At 48.2% G+C, this 27,066-nt stretch overlaps 2 protein-coding genes across 2 annotated transcripts; both read left to right on the forward strand.

The window, feature by feature from the left end:
• The first annotated feature begins 31 nt into the window (after nt 1-31).
• ptcd3 (pentatricopeptide repeat domain 3) lies at nt 32-8,649 on the forward strand. Its single transcript, XM_086222820.1, has 23 exons — nt 32-158; nt 535-587; nt 1,183-1,231; nt 1,314-1,359; nt 1,441-1,509; nt 2,106-2,210; nt 2,306-2,429; nt 2,505-2,608; nt 2,801-2,974; nt 3,262-3,322; nt 3,932-4,014; nt 4,089-4,233; nt 4,371-4,421; nt 4,502-4,591; nt 4,818-4,846; nt 5,016-5,122; nt 5,214-5,292; nt 6,308-6,398; nt 6,487-6,572; nt 6,672-6,811; nt 7,307-7,348; nt 7,673-7,831; nt 8,476-8,649. The coding sequence occupies exons 1-23, from the start codon at nt 70-72 to the stop codon at nt 8,561-8,563; spliced, it is 2,064 nt and encodes a 687-aa protein (XP_086078946.1). The 5' UTR covers nt 32-69; the 3' UTR covers nt 8,564-8,649.
• Nucleotides 8,650-13,750: 5,101 nt separating this feature from the next.
• LOC147250669 (plastin-3-like) lies at nt 13,751-25,372 on the forward strand. Its single transcript, XM_086222821.1, has 16 exons — nt 13,751-13,834; nt 16,160-16,228; nt 16,943-17,094; nt 17,493-17,622; nt 17,767-17,899; nt 18,733-18,814; nt 19,323-19,488; nt 19,647-19,786; nt 19,955-20,050; nt 22,161-22,347; nt 22,415-22,493; nt 22,593-22,713; nt 22,800-22,933; nt 23,122-23,245; nt 23,390-23,514; nt 23,982-25,372. Exons 2-16 carry the CDS (start codon nt 16,168-16,170, stop codon nt 24,112-24,114), a joined length of 1,863 nt encoding a protein of 620 aa, XP_086078947.1. The 5' UTR covers nt 13,751-13,834; nt 16,160-16,167; the 3' UTR covers nt 24,115-25,372.
• The last annotated feature ends 1,694 nt before the right edge of the window (nt 25,373-27,066 follow it).

Consider the following 27,066-nt stretch of genomic DNA (forward strand, 5'->3'; position numbering starts at 1 on the left):
TTATTTGACCCCCCCCCTCCAGATAGCCCACATGGTTTCTCCCTCCCAGAAACCTTTGGCTCCAGCAACATGGCGGCGGCCGTGAGGCACGTAGGACAACACATCCGCAGGAACACTCGCGTTCTGCTTGCCAATTTCGAGCAGTCGTGGGGTCACAGGTGAGAGGAGCTGTTCAGGTGTCCTCCGTTTCACCTCGTTTCTACTCACTTTATTTTATTCTTATCTCTGTCGTTTGTTGTAGTCGTCTGGAAGCGGAAGCTAGCTAGCATCCTTTGGCAGGTCACGTCTACGTGAAGCTAGTTTACGCACACCCATACAAACAAACTGATAACACGGTAACACACGATCAATTCCAGCGCTACGCTGGAGTGCCTCTGTCGATGTCCAGGATGGTCATTGGTGTGCGGGTGTAGGGGTTGTGTCGCCTCCTCACGTCCCCCTGCACCGCGGGATGGAGCCTCCGGGTCCTCTCATCTGAACTGTGGCCGCTGGGACTGTTGTAAAAGTGGTATTCATTCTTTTGGTTTTTCTTAGGAAATTTGGCTGGACTTCAGCTCTGCTACAACGAGCTGCGGAGGCTAACACAGGTAAGACAGGACTGTCACGTTACTGCAGTGTGATTAGAACCCCAGATGCGCCGTGTTCCTCTACTAATGTGAACTGTTCCCTGAATAAGAACCTTAATCTGCGTCACTGGCTAATTACAGCACCCATACGAGGAGCTGAACTCAGTCCCACTGGTCGGTCCCTACAGGGACATGACATCAGCCACTATGATGGACTGACAATACACACACACTGTGAGATCAGATATGTGATGAGCCAGTAGTGCTGCAACAGTAGATAGACAAAAGAAAAGATCAGCTATAACATCTTAAACACTAAACCCTCAAACTTGAGGTCGGGGGACCATGGCGCCGTGACTGTAGAGGAAACCTGTGGGAGTAAATGTGAAATAAAGTGTAAATAAATGTTAAATTAGCAGACTGTTGTAGGTCCGGTGTTCTGCTGCTGACACTGTACTACTCAAGTCTTTATGGGTGTGAAGGTCTGGGGGGATAAACTGTAAATGTGTCTGGTTGCTCTGTAGCGCCCACCGGTGGGGTGGCATCAGAAGCGGTCGTGATGTTAATGCAGCGACGTTGCCTGTCACATTAAAAAAACAATCCCTTCTTGTCACAGGCGTTGAGGACTGCACGGAGCAGATTGTCATCCCCAGGAAGAAAGAATGGTAGGCATCAACATCCCTGCGCAGGAGCAAGTGTTCCCTCCCTCCCTCAGAAGCCTGACTCATGTTCTTTCTGTCTGCACAGGAGCAAAGAGGCTGTGCTGGAGGCTCTGGCTTCCACTGTTGGCAAGGTGAGAGACTCTGTCCAGCTGCCCGATCGCTCGCCACATCTCGTTGTAGCGCTTTCATGAATCTTTGCATTGTCCCACCAGGACTCTACAGCGCATCCCTACCAGTTCAGGGACGACCCCTACCTCTCCCCAAGGAACCCCAATGAGTCGGTACGTCTGGCGCACGTGAGGCCTCATGCTCCGTCCCTGTCTGTATCACTCAGGCTGAACTGCTCGATTGTTCTTCCACTGGTTACTGAACTGAAATTTCAACATATAAATTTGTCATTGTAGTAAATTTAAATGACAGATAGAACTGGGAAACCGCTGCCTTCTTATGATGTCCATCATTTCAAACGATGCCAAACAGAAGTACAAATGTCTTTAAAGAAAAGAGAGACTTAAAAGGAAGTATGGCGAGCCGGCCCTGGAGGGTCATTCTGCTCAGCGTTAACCGAAAGTGTGAGAGCGTTGTTGACTTGTGTTAGTGGTCTTTGTTGAGGTTGAAGTCTGGGGTTCTGGGCTGCGTCAACCTGAGAGCTGCTGCTAATATTCAGCCTCCCACATTAAGACATGGCGAGGCGCGTGAATGATGCGTGGCACACAGACGGCTGCTCTCCCTCCCTGACAAAGCAAGAGCTCCTGTTGTAACAGCAGCGAAGCCCAGAAAAACAGCCGGTGACGGTTGGTGTGAAGTGAAGTGGGTGAATCAGGTTTGGATAAGAATTCATGGCGGTCGCACTCCTGATGACTCTCTTCCTCTGCAGAAGTTGTACTTTATCTCCCAGGAGTCTGGCAGAAGTGTAGCCAAACACTTTATCAACAGCCATCCACAGTTCTTCACGAAAGACTTTGCTGAGCCACATATACCAGTAAGAAACACACACACACACACAGGAATTTTCTCTAACAGCAAACAAATTGCTTGCTAGTGAATAAATCTGTGTGTGTGTTTGTGTGTGTGTAGTGTCTGATGCCAGAGGCTGTGTCACCCTCCCTTGAGGAGCTAAGCGAGGCAGCGCTGAAGGAACGGATCAACTTTCGGAAAGTCTCGGCTGCCGTCGACATGTACGACCAGCTGCTGCAGGCTGGTGGGCAAACACACAGCATGAATGAATGCACAGGTTCCTCAACTGAATGCTGACCACGTCAACAATCCCCCCCAGACATAGCTATCTCCATGGAGACAGCCCATGACCTGCTGGACCTGATCTGTTTCTACGGTGATAAAGACCCCATCCAGGAAGCGGTGCTGCAGACAGAATACAGGGTGAGTCGTCCCGGCATCAGCGAGCTGAAGCTCTGTCCACGCGAGTGAACTGACACTCTGCATAAGGGTGCTTGTGCAGAGGACAACCGCCGATTCACCAATATGGTTGCCACCACAACCTACATTCTGTAGCTGTTTTCATCCTGAATCATCACGTACCAAGTCTATACTGTAGTGTGTGTGTGTGTCCAGCTGGAGGATCCAGAGAGGAATATTAAAGCGAAACAAGACGAAAACAAACTTGAAGTGGGATCCAGCTTGGTGAAGAAGACCTGGAGAGACAACAACAACGCAGAGAGAATCTTTAGCCTGCTCCCAGAGAGGGACACGCGCTGTTTCTCAGCTCTGATCCGAGGCATGGTGAAGGTACGTACGCAGTCGTTACTGCACGTGTGCAGAAGAGCTTATGGTTTGTTTTTTTTTGTCTCTTCTTTTGTGTGTGTGTGTGTGGGGGGGGGGGGTCATATAATACACTCCTCAGTCTTACAGCTGATTTTGTATATGTTGGAGCACCAGAAGCTCTGGAAAACACAAATGATGGCTGAATCCTTTTGAGATCCTGTGTGTGTGTGTGTGTGTGTGTGTGTGTGTGTGTGTGTGTGTGTGTGTGTGTGTGTGTGTGTGTGTGTGCGCGCGCGTGTGTGTGCGTGTAGCATGGAGCTGCTGCTCGGGCCTACGACATGTACATAGACATGTTGAACAACAAAGTGAAAGGTGAGTTCACACAGATCAAAGCATTTCTAACATTGACGATGGCTCATGATTCATAGGGATGTTGTCATTGTTATTATATGAAACTAATATTTAATATTATTTCAAATGCTATAAATAAAGTTTCCAAAACGAGGTGCAGCCTACTGGTCATTTGAAACCTAACCCTTAAATGAGTGAATACAAGCGTTGAGGTGATGTGATGACAGATGGACGTTTTCCACCACTGCTCGTGTCTTTTTGGTGAGGAGCAACGATGCTCAAGTCACATCGTGGTGTTTTTTTTTAACTTTATTGTGAACACATCAACACTCACGACTCAGCAAAAAGAAGCCCTTGTAACTCCATCATCCATTAAAGTGCCTTTTCAGAAAATAACTGATTCTGACCTTTGTGATTTACCCTGCTGTGAAGAATGATGTCAGAGGAGACAAAACACTGAAACCAAACTTCCGCTGGCTTTGACCTCGTGTGTCATTGACTGCTATGTTGTCAGTCTATCATCAGATGGCGCCAGTGAGCGTAATTACCCAGGCCTGCTGATGCTTCATCAGCTGCTTGTTGTTGCTCTTTTGGGGGCTCGCATCCTCTGACCTGACCCTCTGTCTCCAGGTGACGTCCACATCTTCAACGCTCTGCTCTCTGCCAGTGCAAGAATCAAAAACACGTTCCAACAGAGATGGGACTTCATAAGGGTAAGACCTTCGACCTCACCGGGGCGTCCCGGTGAGCAGGGAAGTGTTTCACGTGTGTGTGTTCCTGTTGTTAGGGGCTCTTGGTGGAGATGAAGCAACAGAAAATTCAGCCCAACCTGCAGACCTTCAACAACATTCTCGCAGTTATGAAAGGGAATGCGTATCAAGGCACAAAAGAGGCTCTGTACACATTGAATGAGATGAAGGCCATAGGGATAGGTAGGTACGCGCACACACACACACACACACACACACACACACACAGCACCATCCATGGATGTCAAGTCAACTCGAGCTTCAGTTTGTTCAAAATGTATAAAAATTATCTGTGTGTGTGTGTGTGTGTGCGCGCGCAGAACCCAGCCTGGCCTCCTACAACAGCTTCCTGGCCATCTTTTACAGAGGAGGTGATCCAAGCAGCCAGTTTGACGCCACATACTCACTCCCCTGCTGATGTCCCACTAACGAGCCTCCTGTCCCCCTGCAGGCTACACGGATGTCGACAGGCTGAAGAAGCTGAAGAGCATCATTTCAGAGTTAGAAGGAACCCACCTCACCTGCCAGGACCCCAGCGACAGTATGTGTGTGTGTGTGTGTGTGTGTGTGTGTGTGTGTGTGTGTGTGTGTGTGTGTGTGTGTGTGTGTGTGTGTGTGTGTGTGTGTGTGTGTGTGTGTGTGTGTGTGTGTGTGTGTGTGTGTGTAGATAAAAATCTTTGAAGTTGAAAGTAAAAATTTGTGGAACAGGACTTAGTAGTAAAACCAAATATTACAGTATGATGCAATGACTTGTATTTCCTCCTCAGCTCTCTTCTTCCTGAGTGTTATTAAGCTGGTAGGTCACTTTGATCTTTTATTTTCTGCACACATTTGTGGCATTTCTAAGTTCATTTCTTGAGCCAAGTCTTAAGGTTCAGCCATTTTCTCCTTTTTTTTTCTTTTTTTTTAAGGTCAACTTCCACTTGCTTGTAATGTTGTATTTTTTCCCATCTCTGCCATAACAGTGTTTAAAATTTCACGACCTGGAGCTGGGATACAAAGTCATCAAACTGGTGCAAGTGGGTGAGAACAGGAAGCTACTGGGAGATTTTTACCGCCGCAATTTATTTTAGTAAGTCAGAAACCTCCGGGGTCCTGAAGAGATGGAGTGTGTTGGATGTTCTTGTCCGTGTGTAACTGCGCCCCTCCTCTGTTCCCTGCAGCAGACAGTTCTTCAAGCTCTTGTGTCAGATGGAGAACATCGACCAGGTTCTGAAGTGGTACAAAGAGCTCTATCCCTCGGTCAGTGCACCCCAGCCCGTTAGCTGACGGCTTCATCTTCACCTTGAAAGCAGTGTTCTGTCCAAAATGTTGCGTGTATTTCACAATGCATCCTTTCTTGGTGACTAGAATTCAGAAAATAGCAGCCAGATGTTGTTAGTTTGAAGCTCCTGGATGCTGGATCTGTTCAGGAACACCCCCACCCACACACACACACACACACACACACACAGCTGGACCTCACGAATCCACAAACACCTGAATCTTAGCAACTATTAAACTGACGCTTCAGCGTGGGCGTGACGGAAACATGTGAACCTCTGTAGGTTCCCCCAACAAACGAGCCAACACAAAACCTTGTAAACTGGAGAACCTGCGCGTGCATCAGATGTTTAAAAAAAAAAAAGATTGTTGGATGTTTGAAAAGAATCAGAACTCAGTACAAGTGAGGACACAAGCAGTTTCCAGTGCGTCGACCTAACGGAGGCCATGTGTTTCTACTGTTGGCCACTTGAGGCAGCAGAGCCCCACGAACATGCTGCTGTTCACATGTTGACCATGTGACATCCTGTATACACTCTCACTGGCCTGTTAGCATAATACAGTACAGGACAACAGCCCTCATACTCAGTAACAGTAGTATTGATAATCATATATGCAGTAAAAACTATTTAATGGGTAAAAGATGTTTTGAAGCAGCTAAAAAGTGAGAATAGATCAAATAAAATCAGAAAAGATGACAAGGCCACCTGACCAAAATGTTTTAAGAGGAGATCGCCGCGGCGGCGCCATGTTCAAGTTTTGTGTTGCTCCTGGTTTTTTTGTAGTAAAACATGAAGCCCTTTTGGCACCATCCAGAACCACTCAAACTACAAAACTAACAAACTACAGGCTCCAAAATGGCCGCCGAAACGGCAAACGCTCTGCACACATTCAGCAGTGGCGTGGTGACGCTCACTTGCAGGCTGCTGTGTTTGTTGGCTGTTCACTTGGTACCTGATACACTGGTGAGTGAGTGTGGGTTGTGTGGTTGCAGTTGTTCTACCCAGCGTCTTACGAGATGCTAGACCTGCTGCAGGCCCTGGACACGGACTCTCGGCTGGACTTGGTGCCCGCCATATGGGAAGGTTGGTGCGGTTCCATCCTCAGAAACTCGTCATGTGACTCCAGGTGGTGCCTCAGTGTGACCTGTGTTGTGCTCCACCTGGGTTACAGATATCTACCTGATGCATCCAGGCGTCAACATTGATGTGGTGAATAGGGTGCTGCTGTTGATGGCCAGAGACAAGCAGAGTCCTGAGGTCAGCGAGGCCACACACACACACGCACGCACTCTCTGATGGTCACATCTGGGCTCTAGAGAAGAGCACGACAGAGCATCTGTGTGTGTGTGTCTGCAGGTTCAGGAGTCCTTCGCTGTGTGTGCTCTGAAAGTGAAGGAGCTGTTCGACCCGATGAAGGGCACCCTGAGCTGGAGCACCCCCGCCGTCTCCCACATCACCACGCTGCTGCTGCGAGCCAACAAGACCCAGCAGGCCTGGTTGGTCCAAAACGCGCCGCTACCGCTTTAGATGCATATTCTTGCACATCAAAAAGAAATGGTAGAATTAGTTTTGCTTTTCTTTCTTTTTTTTTGTTGGAAAAAAAAGTGTAAACGTGCCAAATGGGAGATGGAAACCCCTTCTTTTGGGTGAGGTTGTGAATTGTCAGGTCACATGACTGACCAGCTGGTGCTGCTGCCGACGTCTTCCCAGATATTCTAAACACGGCCTTCGTCTGGACAGCAGCGACACCACCTGCTCCGCTGAAGTGATTCTCCTCCCTCCAGGCCAACAGCCTCTTCCTCCATCTCCTGACAGAAAAATCCTCTTCCCGTTGCCGTGTTTCTTTGCTCTAAACCTCCAGATGGAAACTTGCTCGAGCTGCATTTTCTTTTTGCAATATTTCCGGAGCTCGCTTACAGTTTGCCTGCCAGTTCCACAGAAACGCTGCTTGTGAGAGAAGCGTCTCACTCTTCCTCTCTTCTTTCCTACAGGGAGATGCTGCAGATCTTCAAAGAAGGGAACAGAATTCCGTCGTAAGTGGATGCTGTAACCACAACCATGCAGACAGGACGTGTAGCTGCTGTTGTATCTGAATTGTGCCACACAAATCTGAAATCATCACATAAAAGTTTGTAATTGGTGACGACAGAATTTCCCCGCCCCCACCACCGTGACGTGCCCTCGAGCTGTAACAAGCCCTGCTCAGGAAGGTTGTTGGGGGTGACTGGAAGGTCTCCCTTTCGTGGTCGGCGGCATGATGATGCGTTCATGTGTTCGACTCAGGGTGATGTCCCAGCGAGGTGAATGGCCTTCTTGACTCGTGCTGGGATTCACGCTGAGCTGTGTGTTTCCCCCAGTGAGGAGCTGATGGAGGAATTCCTCTTGGTGTGTCGCAGCGAGAAAACCCCCCAGAGGGCCGTGGAGCTGGTGCAGCTGTCCGCAGCCTTCTGTCTAGAGGCAACACCCAGGCTGGCCAAGCAAGTGCTGGCGGAGTTCGACCTGAATGAGGAGCAAAGGTGAGGTGGAGACGGTAAATGTGCCAGTGGTCTGCGATCAGCCAGGTGTGTCGCAGGCGTGGGTTTGACCGTCACTGTCGCTGTAACGTTGAGCTTCGGTGCAGCGCCGGCTCACACACTTTTATGGCAGGTATATAGGTGGGTGGGTGGGTGGATACTCTATTGATCCCAGGGGGAAATTCAGCCCCAGAGGCAGCACCAATAAAACACAGCGCACATTCCATAAATACTGTGGCAAAACTTCAACTAAGTAATGAATAATAAATCTATAAACAAGTGTGTAAAAGGGCAATAGTGCGATGTTAAAATAGACATAATGAACAGAGCGAAAATGCAGATGGATCGAACACGGGTGGGATATATTATATCGGGAGGGGGGGGTCGTCCTCCTCAGAGCGAGCAGTTGAAGAGCCGAATGGCCCAAGGGACAAATGACTTCCTCAGCCTGTGGGTGTGGGACAGCAGTGACAACAGCCTGTCACTGAAGGAGCTCCTCCGCCCGGAGATGGTGCTGCGCAGAGGGTGATGGGGTTGTCCTGGATGGAGAAGAACCTGGTCAGAGTGTGATGACGGAAGAGTAAAATGAGGAGTGAAGCCCCCGTGGACTCTGTACACACTGATGTCTGTTTTTCTGTTCTCTGTAGAACCGTGTTATCCCAGCTGGAGACAGCGGGAGAACCGCCCGTCTCCAGGAGATGCAAGAATCCACCATCACACCAAGATCTCTCCTGACTGGGAATGTAACCCATCACAGTGTAGACAAGACGACATGGTGGAGGCTGATGCCAAGTTTCTGCTTCTGTGTAATAAATGCGACAAATGCAGTAGGAGCCTCCTTCTGTGTGGTCTGTCGAGCTGGAAGTGTGTGTCCGGGTCAGGCTGCTAGAGGGCGCCGTTTCCCCTCGTGTAGACTATCGCTTCATGAGAAAAACGGATCAGGTCCTAAAATTTTTAGGGATCTGACTATTTTGTAAACCTGTAATGGTCAATCATCGATTAGCCCTCAAACACCTGTTTAATGGTAAATTGTGTGGCCTGAGGGGGAGGTCGAGGGGAGGGAGGAGGGGGTGCTGATACACTCCGGCCTCCTGACACGACTGAAACGCTGCTTCCTCTAAAATGCTGCATGTGCAGCAAATCTAAGAGCTCTGAATGCTGCCCAGCAGGAGCAGAGAGAAGCAGGACGCAGGAGGTTTCTCCTCCTAACCTCTGAGACTCTACCTGCTGCAGGTCCGGACAAGAGGAGCACCTGTTTGGGACGTGTGTGTGTGTGTGTGTGTGTGTGTGTGTGTGTGTGCGTGCTCGTGCGTTTTTGTTTCCTGGTCATGTATTTAACACAATCAGAACGCCGGTGTCCTCAACGTTACCTAAATTACTCTTTGCTGTCGTGCAGATTTGAGGTAAGATAGCAATTATTTTCATAAAGTGAGTTTGTTGGTTGGACGAAAGTTTTTCCCGTGGAATTATTTTTAGCTTTATTACACTTCCCCAAATATATGGACAGCATGTCTGTACCTGTGTGCGCAGTAACTGTCTGGCAGTGAGGACGTGTGTGTGTGTGTGTGTGCAAGCAAGCCTGTACAGGTGAGCGTTTCATCTCCCTAAACCAATCATCAGCCAAGCTGACAGCATGACTAAATATGGACAAGTGGGCAAACGTGGGGGGTGGCACTCGAAGATGGGTGTGGTCCCGGGACAGAGTGTATTGTTCTCCAGGGAAAGAGTGTCAAGCTACGCACACATGATATACACACTGATAATCACAGCACCCCCACCCTGAGAAATCCTCCCTCAGTCTCTAACTTTTAGGCCCCCTGAGAACGCAGACACTCCCTCACTAAAACATGAGAAAACTCTCTCTCTCTCTCTCACACACACACACACACATATCTTTTCAGATTGCCTAAACGAGGTAGCGTTACCTCCCTCTCTCCAAGAGAAAATAGTCCCCTGTTTCCCAGGCACCAACCTGACCGAGTGAGATGGCCTGTGATTCAATCAGAACAACGAGCCTGAAAGTGTAGAGTTACGAACGGCGGCGGCGGTTTCATTGTCAAGGATGACATTCAAACATGTACAGGCCCCTGGTGGCGTTCCTGTGTCCCACGCTTTAGTGCTGCGAGCCTCCACAGTCCTGCAGCAGTAGTCAGAGGTCAAGCTGGTCCACAAACACAGGATGTGATGGAACATCCTCTGATGCTTGTACTACCTCTCCCACGTGTTGCTGGAACAGAATCCAAACTGACTGATGAAGCAGCAGAGTGACTCATTGCAAACCCAAGAAGAAGCTACATTTTTCTCAGTAGTTTTTCTGGATCAGAACGAGACGAAGGAAGCACACACAGCTCACCTTTGAAAGGACGTTCACCCTGTGGAGCTTCAGATCACGCAGTTTTGCACAGAATTTTAAAAAACAATGAACAAACTTGTTTATGCAAATTTGTAAATTTTGATTTTTCAAATTGAACATTTTTTGACAAAATTGAATATAAAATGATAAATTTATCACTACAAAGTGGTCTAGAGGTCCTCACTGTGGCCCCCCAGCAAGAAGGTTGTGGGTGGAGCCCCGGCTGGAGCACGGGGTCTTTCTGGGTGAGTCTCCATGTTCTCCCTGTTCCTGCTGGGTTCTCTCTGGTACTCCAGCTTCCTCCACAGTCCAAAGACATCAAGAGGGACCAGGTTAATCCAGACTCTAAATTGACCGTAGGTGTGGCTGGGAGAGCCAATGGTTGTCTGTCTCTATGTGTTGGCCCTGCCATGGACTGGTGACCTGTCCAGGGGGAAGGCTGCTGGGATAGGCTCCACCCCCACCACCCTCAACAGGAGAAGAGGGGGAACATGGAGGGATGGATGAATGGATGGATGGATGGAGGTTCCTGAGCCTCTTCTTGTAAAGTTGATGATGGCCCTGAGGGACAAGGGGACCAGTAAGACCAGGGCTTCATTAACTAAATCCTCGTTCTACACAGAAGTTCAGCAGGTCGATGTCCAGGTTCTGTTACGATGCTGCGCTCAGAGATATTTACAACAATGCAGAGAGTTTCATCTTCTTTAGCTCTCATGAATCTTCCTCGTTTGCTCTGCGTTAGTGAGCTCATCATTAGCTACGTAGCTTGACAACGAGCTACAACGCCTCCAGATGGGAGAGAGAGTAAATATCACACGATCGTCTGTGCGCACACTGATGATTCACTGAAACACGTTTGAAGCTTTCTCTCCATCGACAACAGTCAGCGCCTCTGTCTCTCCTCAGCCGGTCAGGGCTCCCAAACACCACCGAGGGGAGCAGCAGCAGCCAACAATCATGAATCAGCCGGCGCTCGCTAGTTATTTTGACTTGTTGACATTCTAGCAGTGTTATCACATGAGCCGGTAGTCAGCTTGCTGCCTCAGCGAGGCTCCAGCAGACAAAACCCAAGCTCCTGTTGTCCGTGGTCACATGGGAGCACGTGACCTCATTCCAGGGATATTTGACCACCTTTAGGCAAGTGCATCTAAATCATTATAGGCGTCTAGCGATGAGGGTGACAGAGGAGCGGCCCGAAGGGTTGGACTCCCTCCAGCCGCCTCCACACCTCTGTGGACCTGTCGTGGGGGGTGGAGAGGTGTGGCAGCAGACTGAGGGGAGTACCAAGCAGCACCAGGATGATCCCATGAGCCGTCACTCCTGCCTCTGTGCCGCTGATCGCCGCCACCTGGAGGCCGTTCATCTCTCATTTACTTCATTATTTTGTTTTCTGGGACTCAGAGAGAATTTCTTCAAATCCAGCACAAATGTCCACTGGGACCCAAGGATGAAGGAAGTATTTTGGAGGTCAAAGGTCAAAAGACCTACAACCACCGTGCAGTGTTTGTTGTCAGAGCTCATGACAACAACAGGGTCTTTGACTGCAGGCTCGTCTGGCCGTTTCTTTCGTCTCATTAAAAAAAAAAGCTGCTCTGAAAAAAGTAAGAGTTTTGTGGTCGACTTGGTTCGCCTGGCGACACGACCTGACATTGATGACATCACGGTGTGGTCCCTTTCAGATGTAAATCCCAAAATGGACCGAGAGAGGATTTTAATTTGTTTACAGGGAAACTTTTTCAGGGTTGGAGGAAAATGAGAGCAGCATTTTGCCCCCCCCCCCCCCCCCCCCCCCCGCTTGAAGTCAATCATTTTTATCATGAAGGCCAAATCACCGGCTGCTCACCGGGCGGAGACAGAGCAACGAGCTGGGACCACCACGCCGTGTGGACAAGTTCCTACACGACAGTTTTCAGGCGTCAAAATTCTGGAAAGAGCCTCAGCTGCAGAGGAGGAATTCACTTCTGACAAGATTCAGCACATCGCTGGGGGGGGGGGGGGGGGGGGGGGGCAGGAAGGAAAGGTATGAGGAGGGACAATCCATGCATGTAGGGACTGGTTGCAGCTGCTCCTGCACCCAGTGGTGAAGCAGGTCTGCAGGATGACTCATGGCCAGCTGCATGCCTCGCCAGGACCAGTGGCGATCTGGTGCGTGGCCCTGTTGGCGTGACAGGAAGTGCTCAGGGTCATGTGGTCCTGCTGGGTGTCACACATGTCTGAGCGTGAGCCACGTTCGCTGCATTCCCGGCCTACCTGTGGTTTCTGGGAGAAAAACTTGGAGCACTGGAATGAACACCACGATCACAACTGGTACCTGTCAGGTTTCAACCTCTCCCCCAGTACTTTAACCTGCCAAAATACTCTCAAGCTGACGGAGGAAATACTTCAATGTTCTGCTGATAGAAACAAATGTTCTCACAGTAACAATTCTACAATTCTACAATTTAATTTAGCAGACGCTTTTGTCCAAAGCGACGTACAAAACATGTACGTCGCATGTATGTATGTATGTATATACATACATATACATATATATACATACACGGTATGTATATATATGTATATGTATGTATATACATATATATACATACTGTGTATGTATATATATACACAGTATGTATGTATATATATACATATACATACATACACAGTATGTATGTGTGTATATATATATATACACACATACATACTGTGTATATATATATACATACACAGTATGTATGTGTGTGTATATATAGATACATATATACTGTGTATATATATACATACATATCTGAATGTGTGTGAGGTGATCCAAGCAGCCAGTTTGACGCCACATACTCACTCCCCTGCTGATGTCCCACTAACGAGCCTCCTGTCCCCCTGCAGGCTACACGGATGTCGACAGGCTGAAGAAGCTGAAGAGCATCATTTCAGAGTTAGAAGGAACCCACCTCACCTGCCAGGACCCCAGCGACAGTATGTGTGTGTGTGTGTGTGTGTGTGTGTGTGTGTGTGTGTGTGTGTGTGTGTGTGTGTGGACAGTCAAGGCAGTTCAAGAATAGAAAAGTAAAAAAAAGTCTGGCGAGATCTGAATTCAATAAAACTTTAAAAAAGTAAACCAACTGTTAACAGACTTCTTGAAATTATGGACTGATGAAGTGGTGGCAGATTTAATTATTCAGGCAACGTGGGACTGAGACGTTTACGTTATTAGAGACAAGTTTTACCGACTCACGGTAAAAATCTACTTCAGTCAACAATAATGAAATAGCTTGGATGGCACTGAGTATTTAACTTGAAGAATTTGTTAAATTCCCGATGAAATATGATGTCACCAATGGATGTACCTGGATTGGAAATAGGAAGTGACGTTTCTGTTTAAAACAGGGCGCCATCCTCAGAATCCTTAAAAAAAAAAAAAAAAAGAGCAACACAACACCAGCAACCATGAAACTGTTGTGTTCAACTACAGTTTTATCAACGAGAGGAAAACTGGTATGACGTCATTGCTGCTGCTGCTGCAGATGCGAGGGAGGCGGGGGAGGTTCGATCAGAGGAGGGGTGGCGCGGAGGGGCGGTGTCAGCCGAAGAAAACGGGCCAGGGCAGCAGCGGGAGGGCGGAACAGGGACTTTTTCCTTCGGTGATCCTGCCGAGCAGCACCAGCGGACTTCAGGTAAGACCAAGCAGCTGCTGGGGCGTCTACTTGCTCCGCCGCACCAACATCCAAATTTGATCACATTATAAATCGTGGAAGCCACATCCGGTGGGGGAGCGGCGGGTCCACCTCTCGGCTCACCTGCAGCCCTCTCACCCTCTCACTGCACGCTAACTACATACACGACGTGTGCCATGGCATATATATATAAAACTCGCGTTGTGCTGCTCTCTATCACAGGTGTGTGAGATCATAAAGTACCAGTTGATGATGCGTCATCATTGTGTGTGTGTGTGTGTTTGTTTTGGGTCAGTTTGAGCTCCTCTGGTGTAGGTAAAAGTCGCGCAGCGCCTCTTCATCTTCCTCACAGGGGCTCCTGAAAGCTTCTGCCCCCGCAGCAGCGACCCCTGGTGGCAGCAGGTACCAATAATCCTCGGCTTCAAGAGGAAAGATCTCCATCAAAGAGTTCTTAATTATGATAAACACCTGCAAACACATGATCGTTCTTGTCATGACGTCAGCAACATGTCGGACTGAGTTCTGACCTGGGTTTGAAACAGACCCTCAAAAGCTGGGATGATTTCTGAGTTTGTAACCTGGCGTTTAGCTTCCTTAGCAAACTGGAAATCTGAGCCACCAATTCTGATTGAATGGTTTTAGGTAGGTGTGTGTGTGTGTGTGTGTGTGTGTGTGTGTGTTCTGGTTCCAAATGCTGTCTTGGCTCTGCTTCCTGCCTCCAGCAGGAGGTGTAATCAGATTTATCTGACCAGCGCTGCATCCATTAGCCTGCTGAAGGACCAGTTCAACCACATCACCAGTCATTAGTCCAGCAGCCTGCCCCCCCACGGCTGAGGCACACCTCTGCCCTCCGCTAGCATCCATGCACAGGCTCACCAGTATTTGTACTGTGTACTGTGTACTGTTACTGAGTACCACTGGCTCAGATACTACACAGGATTCGATTTATGGAGGTCTGACTGATGGAGGTGTCACCGGCGTCCCTCGGGTGGGACTCTCTGTGACACTGATGGGGTTTCTGTTGTGTGTGTGTGTGTCAGCTGACGCACAACAACTGTAAACAGCTCCACTCATGTCCACATACTGCGTTCTGTCCTACGTGACGTTCACAGACGTAACCTCTCAGAGCAGCGGTCCGCCTTCCTCTTCTTCGACACACTGTCCCGCTCAGTCAAACACGTCACCGTCCAATTGCCTCTGCTTTCCATGTGACAACAATGGATGAGGAGTCAGAAATCCTACTGGAGAGAAGTTCAGACCAGTGGTGTTTCTGATTCCCCTCATTGGTGCATTAATCCAAGCGTTTATGTCGTGATTGACAGGTGTCTGTGTCAATCAAAGGTACGTTTGTATTGCTGCTTCATTTCCCAGAAAAGAAAAATGACATTCTCATTTTATTTCATCTAATTTTTTTTTTGTACAGCGAGAGCGTCGATGATTTAATGAGATGTAGCAGCCTGGCGTTGGATGATGTCACTCATTGAAAAACAAAAGTAAACCCTATGGATGTTTACCGTTGTTCTTCTTTACATCCAAACCAGGAAAGCTTGAATTATACGTTGCATTGTTTCCACATCTCAAGCGACAGGTGACGAGCAAAGATGAGTAGGGTTGGGTACCGAGAACTGGTTCTTATTTAGAACTGGTTCCTATTTAGAACTGGTTCCTAACGTGCGGTTCTGGAACCGTTAAGCAGCTTTTTGAATTTCAGTTCTGTCTGCTTTCTTCTTTCTACTCCGCTCGCCGTTCTCTGTGCGTCCGCTCCTGCTCCCGTCGCTTCCTCCACTTTGGACAGTCAGCCTTCGTCTTTCTGTTTCTAGTTGTTGAAAGCTCGCTAAGTGAGGCTAACGTTAGCCAGTCACGACCTGCTGCTGCTGCGGGAAGCAGCCGGCGCCTCAGCCAGCAGAGTCTACACCCATCATACACACGTACATCCGTCTGGGCTGCAGAGCTTTGTTTTTTGACTAAAACTGGCAATGTGAGGACATAAACTGGCTTTTTCAAGCAAACATAATTCTCCTCATGAAGAGGCGGTGACCTGCTGACTTCCATCTCAAAGAACCGGAGTCGAGAATGGATTTAATCCAAACGATCCCAACCCTCACGATGAGAAGTTAGCGGCCCTCAGAGCGACGCCAGTATATCATAAAAATGGCTCATTCTTGCCGCATCCTAATGTCGAGCCTCGTGGGTCAGAAGGTTGCAGGCGAAGAGCTTGTGACCTCGTTCACCTCTGGTAGAGCTATCATGGCGGCGCCTGAGTCTGCTGGTGGACAAACCTGATCCCCGAATGAGGCGTTCACTGTCCACCTGCCTGTGTTTCAGGTGTCAGAATGACGCAAAAGATAAGCACCGAGGAGATGGAGGAGATCCGAGACGCCTTCCAGAAAGTGGGTGAGTTGAGCATTGTGTGTGTGTGTGTGTGTGTGTGTGTTTGTATACACTATTTTACAGATGACAAATGTTCATTATTCATCAAGAGACATCCAATCTTTGCCAGCTGAGAGGGCTGAGGTTGGTCCTGCACCATTGGTGTAATAATGATAAGTCACTTTTCAAAACCACGTGAAGAAAAGAAGAGAAGAGATAATCAACGACACCAAGACAGGCCGGAGAAAAGGAAGGAGCTCCCTCTGGATGGGTGCTCACCTCCTGACCTCCTCGGAGCTCCTGACCTCCTCGGCGCTCCAGCCATCAGGGTGCGTCATGGCTGGTACGGGGCGCAGCTGTGCAGCGTGATCAGAACGTTAAGAGTAATGGTTCAATCATTATTGCACCTTCCAGAGACCAAGGCCCGCAGGAGAGGCTTCAGTAAAGAGAGTTTTCTAGAACAGCTTTTAGTTTTGATGTTCTCTCAGTCATTTGAGTGCCATCTGACAGCCAAGCAAGCGTCAGCTCGTCTACATGAACACACACGGATGGTTTCTAAAGTTTGATTCCTGCCTGGACGACTGAGTGAGGCAGTTGCTTCTATTAAATTGCACTGTTGGCTTCAGAGGAACTGGTCTAACCAGGACTGGTGAAGGGTATCCTGGGCTCCAAATACTGCTACTGATTAGTTCTTAAGTTGAGGTGTTTTCCTTCCCTCCCTCCCTCCCTCCCCCACAGACTTGGATAGCAATGGCTACATCTGTGCCTCTGAGCTGGGTGAGCTCTTCCGTGAGGTGGGTTGTCACATGCCTGGGTACCAGATCCGTGAGCTCCTCCAGAAGCTGGACCGGGACAAAGACAGCCACATCAACCTTGACGAGTTCACCGCTGTAGGTAACACTAACTAACTAACTAACTAACTAACTAACTAACTGACTAACTAACTAACTAACTGACTGAGAGACACAACTCTACCAACGATAAACAAACTCTCATCTGTCTGATGTTGCTCTCAGTGAGCATTCACACCTTCGCTAACGGAGATCAATGATGGTTAAGCTCACTGCTAACAGTTAACCCCCCTGCATTTCCCACGCCGCTGGCATTGCTCACCACGTCTGTTCCTTAAATATGAACACATGATCTAAGGTTGTGGCTCTTGAGACACGGACCACCTTCCTGTTTCTGGGGCAGTCTTAGTGGAGTTGAATCCAAGGCTTGATAATCGTCACACGAACACGTGAGTGGCATCCCAGACTTTAAGCTTTGATGCTGTTTGTGTGTTCAGATTTTCGCCGACTTGAAAGACGACCACATGGCGCAGGGTTTCAGGAAGGCCCTCAACAAGAAGGAAGGCATCGTGGCCATCGGGGGCACCAGTGAGATCTCGAGTGAAGGAACTCAGCACTCCATCTCCGGTTCGAACTTCTCTGGCCAATGACTTGCGCCACATGTGCCATCAGTACCAGTCGTCAAAGTTCCTGCACATCTTGATACTATTATTGGAGGATGTGTTGACCCTCGAGGGAGGTCATGTGACATGTGACTGAACTGTGTTTCAGAGCAGGAGCGCTTCGCCTTCGCCAACCACATCAGCTCTTCCCTGGAGAAGGATCCCGACTGCCAGCATGTGCTGCCCATCAATCCCAACAATGAGGCTCTCTTTACAGCCCTGGCAGACGGCATCGTGCTCTGGTGAGCCCTCTGCCTCCCCACGTCCAAGCGCTCCAGGCCTGTAGCGCCATCACGCACCACATTAACGCGTTCCCTCGCTGCCAAGTGCAGACGCAACTTCTCTGTGGCCAGGATTCTCTTCTCTCATTGCTGCTTGTTCTCTGTCCAGGATTTAGTCCTCCATCAACCCTGGATGCTAAAAAATAATAAGAGAGCTGCAGGTCAGGTGACTCGGTGCTGAGACGCGATTGGATGAAGCTGGGCTTTTATTTCCTCCGCCTGATCGCTCATCAGGCTGCAGATTGATAGAAAGTTAATGAAGCAGTAAGAACTGCATCACCCAAGATCCACCGTCACGCTGTCAGGTCATTGAAACATGAATAGGCAAAACACAGGCATCATCCTCTCTCTCTCTCTCTCTCTCTCCATCTCTCCATCTGTCTGTTCTGCTAACAGTTAGTCTGCTGATCAGAAACATCTAACCCTAATTGAAGATAATAAATGTAGCATCTTCTTGTCGATCCCTACTGATTTCTTGAAACCAGTTCAGCTAATAACGCACACTCTTCTGTAAAGCCACGTCTGGTTTAAGTACCACCCATATCTGGGTTAAGCCCCGCCCCCTCCGAGCACCGCACTCTCTCGTCGCTATGGTGCAGCGTCATCATCTCGATGAGCTCATGCACAATAATGCTCATCACCAGATGATCGCGACTTCCATGGCTGTCACTCAAGCTGCACAGCCAGCAGTCACTATCATTCTCCATCCGTTTGTCAAAGTGAAGTGTGTGTGTGTGTGTGTGTGTGTGTGTGTGTGTGAGTATCAGTGATTTGTTTGTCCTGTGCGTCTGCAGCAAACTCATCAACCTCTCTGTTCCCGACACCATCGACGAGAGAACCATCAACAAGAAGAAGCTCACTGCTTTCACCACTCAGGTGAACTCGCGCTCCCTTGCTTCTAAGTCTCACCTCAAGGTTGAGATTCCAGTCGTTCAATCCACGGATGATGAATTCCCTTTTTGTTCCATGTGCATGTCGGTGTCTCTTTATGGATTTTTAGTCTCACTACCGCCTCCCTGGTGGCAGTGTTTACCTGCACCCTTGTGTCGTGTGTTGTTGTAAACTGGACATTTCTGATGGCAAATTTGTAATCTCAGAAAGGGAGGTACCTGTGTGTACCTGAAGGGTACTAATACTTGCTGCTGCGGCTGGAACCCTTTTCAAAGGCAGTTTCTCGTAGTCATAAGGTACAGTTCTGCCCTCCTGGAACCACTGATTAAGTTTTGGGGGAAACTTTTCAAGAGTGCCTGGAAGAATTATTCTGAGGAAAGTACACAACAACAACATCCAGTGTACTTTGTTTTTGTAGTTATTGATTAACTTCATACTCATTTAGTTTTCCCTTGACTTTATTTGTGTCTCCAATCGTTTTCTCCTCCAACAGGAGAACCTGAACTTGGCTCTGAACTCTGCCTCGGCCATCGGATGCCAAGTTGTCAATATTGGCGCCCAAGATCTGAAGGAGGGGAAACCTCACCTGGTGCTCGGGCTCCTCTGGCAGATTATCAAGATCGGCCTGTTTGCCAACATTGAGCTGAGCCGCAATGAAGGTGCGTGCAAACACACACAAACACGCATGTGCACAGAAGTCAAGACTGTGTTGGAAGACTTGGCGTAGAGGAGTGTTGTTGCTGGTATATATTTCATCTTTTTGTGACACTTTGTGTCTTCGACGTGTGTGTGTGTGTGTGTGTGTGTGTGTGTGCAGCCATCGCGGCACTGCTGGAGGAAGGCGAGAGCCTGGAGGAGCTGATGAAGCTCAGTCCTGAGGAGCTGCTCCTGCGTTGGGCCAATTTCCACTTGAAGAAAGTTGGCATGAGCATCTCCAACTTCTCTGGAGACATTAAGGTTTGAGGAAGCTGCTGTTACTGCTGAATCAGCCTGACCCTGCTACGTGATGGGAGCGCTGATTATTCCTCCTGATTATCTCTGCTGTTGGGTCGCTTGTTTGCAAGCCCCAGGAGAACTAACTTGTGTTTGTTGTTCAGTGTTGAGTGTAGTTGTGTTTCTGGGCAGGACTCCAAGGCCTACTTCCACCTGCTGGAGCAGATCGCCCCAGACGGCAGCAAAGAGGACGCCCCTCGGGTGGAGATCGACATGACGGGTCTTTACGTAAGTCGACTGAGCTGCAGTTACACGCTAGAGTAGCCACATGTAGCCACATGTAGCTGCCTGGGGGGCAGGTGTCCAGTCTGAGTGGACAGTTCACCTGTGACATTGACCCAGCCATCCATTTAGGAGCGTTGCTGTTACGTGTAGTAGGGGAAGGGGGGAAGTAGACCCAAGCGCAGACAGGAGGACGGTGCACAAAAGAGGTTTTATTGATTATAACAGAACTTGTGATGGGGACACTGGAGGCCTGAGACGGGGGAACCTGAGACTTGACGACTGGCGATCGGAGGCTTGACGACTGGAGACTTGGGGCCGGTGACTGGAGACTGTAGACTGGTGACTAGAGACTAGTGAAACACAGTTATTGAACGCCACACAACCACATACACGACGGGCCACGCAAAAACCTGTAACAAAACCCAATGGACCAAGCACGAACCGTGGAAACCACAGGGGTTAAATACAAGAGGGAAAACAAGACACAGGTGGTGCAGTCACCCAGGTGAGACACATGAGGTGATCACAGGAGGGAGGACAGGAAGACAGGACATGACTTGGTCTTAAAAAAGCATAAAAATGGCAACTGGATTAATCTCGTGTGAGTAGAAGGCGTTTCGCCTCTCCTCCAAGAGGCTTCTTCAGTTCTGAATCCTGGTGGGGAATATCAGCTGTATATCTACCAAGAGGGGTGGTAAAAAATGAAAAACTGGTCGTACGACCAGAAACCAATGACTCGTCAGGTGTTAGTGAGAGTCGTTGGCCTGGCTGGGCTGTCGTTACCTCTCCCAGCCCTCTCGGGAGGGTCGTTGGGGTCACCTGGCTGCAGGTGAGAACAACGGCTGCTCCTCCTTGGGAGGGATCTAAGCACAGCATTGTAAGTGGGAGACAAGTGATGTCTGAGGCCTCCTCCCCTATTCAAAGATGGCCGTTCTAGTTTGACATGAACTCATTAACACCTGACGAGTCATTGGTTTCTGGTCGTACGACCAGTTGTTTTTTCGTTTTTTACCACCCCTCCTGGTAGATATATAGCTGATATTCCCCACCAGGATTCAGAACTGAAGAAGCCTCTTGGATGAGAGGCGAAACGTCTACTACTCACACGAGGATAGTCCAGTTGCCATTTTTTATGCTTTTTTGAGACCTACCATGACCTGGATGACTGAAAATATCCACAGATACAGGACATGACTACAAAATAAAACAGGAAGCAGGAGACAGGGATCGTGACAGTGTCACTGGTTCGGAGCTGAGAGCATTTGCGTTTGTGTCGTCTGTCTCTCTTGTGAGTGGAAACGTGTCACCGTGGTTACCAACACATCGGAGAGGAAGTCTGTTCTCACATTTTCTGTCTATCTTGAATTATAGCAGACAGAAACGATCGCAGCCGTGAAAGAAAAGACAGTTTGTGAAGCCGATGAACATTGAATGTTGTTGATGAGGTTTGTGGGTGTCCGGATGTCTCAGATGATGTTGAACACGCACGCGTCGTCCTGGCGCCACAACTGACGACAGCGGGATGACGCCATGTTTAAGCTCGTTCACTGAAATTAGAAAGGATTGCCTTCATCTGGTTGGACCAGTGGTGAAAGAACTAACAAATAAAATCAACAGAAATCAAAAGGCTCAAACTGACATATGATACAATTCAAGTGTCATGGATCCACTCTCTGCTGCTGGTTTCCGCCGCCCCGTGTGAGCGTGTGTAAGCCACAGGTCCTGACTCTAATAATCGGAATCAATAAACCGTCTGCTGTTCGTGAAACGCACTTGGGTCTCCTGTCCTGTGCCTGACGTCAAGATATTGTCGTCATAGAAACATGACGCTTTCTGCTTCATCTCAGCTCTCTCGGTGCCTTTGAGTCCACGTGGTTTCGCTTCTGTTCTCCTTGTTTTTCTCAACAGTTTTTGTACAAACAGATTGGATCTCCTTCCTCTGTCTCCCTCTGGTATTTCATAATTTAACCTGTGGGAATATTTTCTTTACACTTCTGTATTTCTTTGAAATCTAGAGATTCTACCAATAAGTCAAACCCATCACCCGTGTTTTAATGCTTGAGTGGAACTCTGATCAGACCGAAAAACAAACATAGAAACTGTGTGTCACCAGGAGAAGGATCTCTCCCAGAGAGCGGACCGTATGCTGGAGCAGGCCGACCGGCTGGGTTGCCGACAGTTCCTGACGCCGACTGACGTCGTGTTTGGAAATGCAAAACTCAACATGGCCTTTGTGGCCACACTTTTCAACAAACACCCAGCGCTCACCAAACCAGAGAACCAGGACTGGACCGTGGAGAGTGAGTACAGACTCACACACGCAAGTGCACACAGACACAGTTTTTGACCTCTCGCTTCTGCCCCAAGGTGAGACCAGAGAGGAGAAGACTTTCAGGAACTGGATGAACTCCCTGGGTGTCAGTCCACATGTTCACCACATCTACGGGTCCGTGTCAAGGCCTCAGAAATGGCTTCCTGCCAATGGCACCTTTTTGGAGACATCAGTAACCGTGTCTGTGTGTCTGTGTGTGTGTGTGTGATACAGCGATCTGCAGGATGCCATGGTGATTCTCCAGCTGTATGAAAGGATTAAGGTGCCAGTGGACTGGGACAACCGAGTCAACCGCCCTCCATTCAAGGTGATAGGTGGAGGACATTTGAAAAAGGTAAAAATACAAATTACTTTCCAGCAAATAAAAGCAGCTGAAATCAAGGAGACGTGTGTGTGAATGTGTGTGCACGTGTGTGTCAGATAGAGAACTGTAACTACGCTGTGGAGCTGGGAAAGGCGAAAGCCGGTTTCTCCCTGGTGGGAATTGGAGGACAGGACCTGTATGACGGGAACGCTACGTTGACCCTGGCACTGGTCTGGCAGCTGATGAGAAGGTGATTTACATTTCATCGTCAAACTTCACATCACAACGGCACTGAGACGAAGAACGAGAGGAACCTACATCTCTCGATGCAGTGACCATTTAATGTGGACGGCACTCTGGCTGAGACCTGGAGATCTGGACTGTGGGACGACTTCATTGGCTGGTATTCTCACCTGTGGTCATGACATGTGTATGCAGGTACACTCTGAATGTTCTTGAAGACCTGGGACATGGAGAAGTTGCAGGAGATGATTTGATAGTTTCATGGGTCAACAAGACTTTGTCTGAGGGTGGCAAGAGTTCCTCCATCAAGAGCTTCAAGGTAAAAGTACTCTCATCGTAACACAAAGTATGTGTGTTCATCTTTGGAAAAGACTACAGCATTGGTATTTTTTTGGTTTGCACGTTGTGTGTATGTATAGTTTATGTACATTTTTGACGTGTGTGTGTGTGTCCGTCTATTGAGGACAAGTCCATCAGTACCAGTCTTCCAGTTCTGGACCTGATTGACGCCATCCAGCCCGAGAGTGTCAACTTTGACTTGGTTCAAAAAGAAAATCTGTCGGACGAAGACAAACTCAACAACGCCAAGTAAGTCACACCTAAAATGGCGGCTTCACTTCTCAGTGCTTGGTGTTGTTTGAGTCCTAATCCTGAGTAAACACAGGATTATTTACAGCATAGGACAAAAAACTCAGGTATAAAAACTATATTTATAGATTTATATTATATTTGTAGAGACACAGTTGCTCGCTTTGCCCGGCAGAGTTGGATTGAGCCACTTTTACAGTCAGTTCACAGTTCCACAGTCAGAACATCAGAAATTGTCCTGCAGTATATCAGTTATCACAGAATCATTGTATTGTAATACTGCTGTCACAGTAGTACAAGGTACTGTGGTAATACCCTGTCCTGAGTTTCTCTCTGAAAGCTCAGATTGCAGATCATTTCTGTTGAAACTTTCAGAGATGAGTTCAAATGCACCAGAGACAAACATAAAATGTCACGTGTGCTCGGTTGCCACAGTAACCTTCGTTATGACCTCACCCTCCCGGCAGGTACGCCATCTCCATGGCCAGGAAGATCGGTGCCAAGGTCTACGCCCTGCCTGATGACCTGGTGGAGGTCAACCCCAAGATGGTGATGACCATCTTCGCCTGCCTGATGGGACGAGGCATGAAGAGAGCTTAGAGGACACGCACGCGCGCACACTCACACATACACACACACACTCACACATACACACACACACTCACAGACACACACATACACACATTCCCGTACACACACTAAGTGACTGTCTTTCCTGGTTGACTGGATGAGACGCGAGGAGAACCAACGTAGCTGCGTGTCTTCTGAAGTGCAATTCTGAACATGGTGACTCTTTCAGGGTTGGGTCTCACTGTCTTTGTTTGTATCCTGGGGTGATAATGTGAACTGCTCAGAACGCGAGTGTTGCCGCTGGCACTGCGACGCACCTGTGCCCCCCACCTGGAAACAAAGCAGATGTGCCCTGAGCTCAGTCCTCCTGCGGTCGGCTCCCGTCTGCGTCACTGCCTCCAGATCAGCCGCGACGCTGCAGCTGCTCCCCACGTTCCATTCATGTTCTGAAGCCATGATGTCGGCTGCTCAACGCCTCAGGCCTCTTTTATATCTGACTAAAGCTTTGCTTGACTAAGAACTGTATGTTTTCACACTTGACACTGTAAAACTGATTCATCCACTTTTTTGACCTTAACAATACGATGTTGTACCCGTGAACTATGATGTCATTCACATCGCTTCATCTTTAAAATGTACCTTTGTGATGTCAGTTCAGGTGCTGGGTTTGGAGACGCAACCCTGACCAAATACCAGTTATCATTCGTATATATTTCTAAAAAAAAAGGTCTTGGGTATTTTTTCAGGATATTGAGTACATTATGGAAGAAAGTGCTTTCAAAAGCCTCAACCAACATTGTGGAGCATTTGAGTTTCTCAAGCTAAAACTGCTGACATGCTAATTGACGATGCAGTGGCTGCTGACGGGCAGCCTGGTTCACACCTCCTCTGAGCGCCGAGCTTCTCTTTGTCTTTGTTTAACGTGAGCTGACCAGACATGGGAGTCCTGCTAGCACGTAGCGCTGCAAATACATATGCATATATATTAAAAGATATATTAATACATGAGTGGGCGGAGTCTGATCTCAGTGCACTCATCCACCTGATGGGGAAAGATGTGACAACAGCAGACAGCTGGAGCCTCTGTTCGAGTAGCTTCAATAGTGGTACACACTCAGTATACACTCAGCACACATTCAGTACACACTCAGTACAAACTCAGCACACATTCAGTACACACTCAGTACACATTCGGTACACACTCAGTACAAACTCACTTTTAAAATATCCATCCATCCATTTTCTTTTTCAGAATTTCCCCCCGGGGATTAATAAAGTATTCTGATTCTGATTCTGATTCTGATTCTGATTCTACCTCATATCATGTTCAGGGTGGTGGGGGTGGTGCCTATCCCAGCAGCCTTCACCCTGGACAGGTCACCAGTCCATGGCAGGGCCAACACATAGAGACAGACAACCATTGGCTCTCCCAGCCACGCCTACGGTCAATTTAGAGTCTGGATTAACCTGGTCCCTCTTGATGTCTTTGGACTGTGGAGGAAGCTGGAGTACCAGAGAGAACCCAGCAGGAACAGGGAGAACATGGAGACTCACCCAGAAAGACCCCGTGCTCCAGCCGGGGCTCCACCCACAACCTTCTTGCTGGGGGGCCACAGTGAGGACCACTGCTCCACTGGGCCACCCTTCATGTCAGACTTCTAATTAAAGCACTGCATGAAAAGTGGGATTTTCGTCTCTGTTAACCCACAAATCTCCAGCAGTTTACAGCGATTTATACCCTGCAAACGGTGTGTTTACTTTGCCTGTGTGTACTGAAACGAACCACAAGAGTTTGTGGGGGTCTGATTGGTTTATGAATAGCAGTGAAACCACGGCTGGACAGAGAGTGACATCAGGACAGGCTTGAATTTCCTCACTCATTATTGGATGAAACCATGAAATTTAAACAAGAAAAGGCACGTGATTGGTTGAGAGATCTGTCCCTATCCCTACCCTGGGTCATTACAAATGAAAACCCCTTCCTTCCTTCCCACAATAATCAAATATTAATTAAATTTATTCATTCATATTCTTGTGCTACACCGCGATGTTGTATTATCATGGAATTGTTATCCTAAGGACTACACATTTATTACCATGAAGGAGTTTATTAAGGCAGGGATAAAGGAACAACAAGTTTATGCAGAGAATAAAGTTGATTGTCACAAATGCACAAAACTATTTACTAACACACAACGGTGTACAAATATTTACTAACAAACATCTATGTACAACTATTTACTAACAACTATGTACAAATATTTACTAACACAGAACTGTGTACAACTATTTACTCATGCATAATTGTGTACAACTATTTCCTAACACACAATTATGTACAAATATTTACTAACACACAACTATGGACAAATATTTACTAACACACAACTGTGTACAACTATTTATAGTTTATAGTATATACTACACTAGGTCCTCTAACAGACAATAGGTGGAGCCTGTCTGACAGAACTTCAGTTTATCAGAGTTTAATTAAGGAAATGATGGTCCTCCATGTTTTCCTGTCCTGCAGACAGGCCTCCAGTTTAGTCAGCTGGTTTGTTCCATGTGGATCATTGATGAGTTCAGCTGTGTGTCGTCTGCATAGCAGTGGACATTAATGGAGTGTTTCCTGATCATGTGACCTAGAGGAAGCAGGTACAGGGTGAAGAGGACTGGTCCAAGCACAGACCCTTGTGGAACACCAGAACTGACTGTAGTGGTCTCAGAGGAACCATCATTAACTAGTACCAACTGAGATGACCTAGTAAATATAACCTGAACTAGTTTAGTGTGCTCCTCCTGGAACCGTCACCTTATCATGGTGGAGGAGTTTGAGTGACCCTAGGAGCTATACTGTCTGGGGCATTTTGCCCCTGGTAGGGTCACCCAAAACAGACTGGTTCTAGGCGAAGGGCCAGAAAAAGAACGGTTCAACAGACCCCCTCATGGAGAAGCCATTGAGTGTTATGTGTACCCTGCCCG

The sequence above is a fragment of the Aulostomus chinensis genome, chromosome 13 (assembly GCF_037954235.1).
Source record: "Aulostomus chinensis isolate RoL2024-O1b breed Wild chromosome 13, RoL_Achi_v1.0, whole genome shotgun sequence".
In the NCBI taxonomy this organism is placed as follows: Eukaryota; Metazoa; Chordata; class Actinopteri; order Syngnathiformes; family Aulostomidae; genus Aulostomus; species Aulostomus chinensis.

Coding starts and splice junctions, on each gene's coding strand:
- LOC147250669 (XM_086222821.1), top strand. CDS start 16,168: ATGACGCAAAAGATAAGCACCGAGGAGATGGAGGAGATCCGAGACGCC. Junction 22,714..22,799: donor GTGGAGGACATTTGAAAAAG/GTAAAAATACAA, acceptor CGTGTGTGTCAG/ATAGAGAACTGTAACTACGC. Junction 22,934..23,121: donor GTCTGGCAGCTGATGAGAAG/GTGATTTACATT, acceptor ATGTGTATGCAG/GTACACTCTGAATGTTCTTG.
- ptcd3 (XM_086222820.1), top strand. CDS start 70: ATGGCGGCGGCCGTGAGGCACGTAGGACAACACATCCGCAGGAACACT. Junction 1,232..1,313: donor ATCCCCAGGAAGAAAGAATG/GTAGGCATCAAC, acceptor CTGTCTGCACAG/GAGCAAAGAGGCTGTGCTGG. Junction 7,349..7,672: donor GAAGGGAACAGAATTCCGTC/GTAAGTGGATGC, acceptor TGTTTCCCCCAG/TGAGGAGCTGATGGAGGAAT.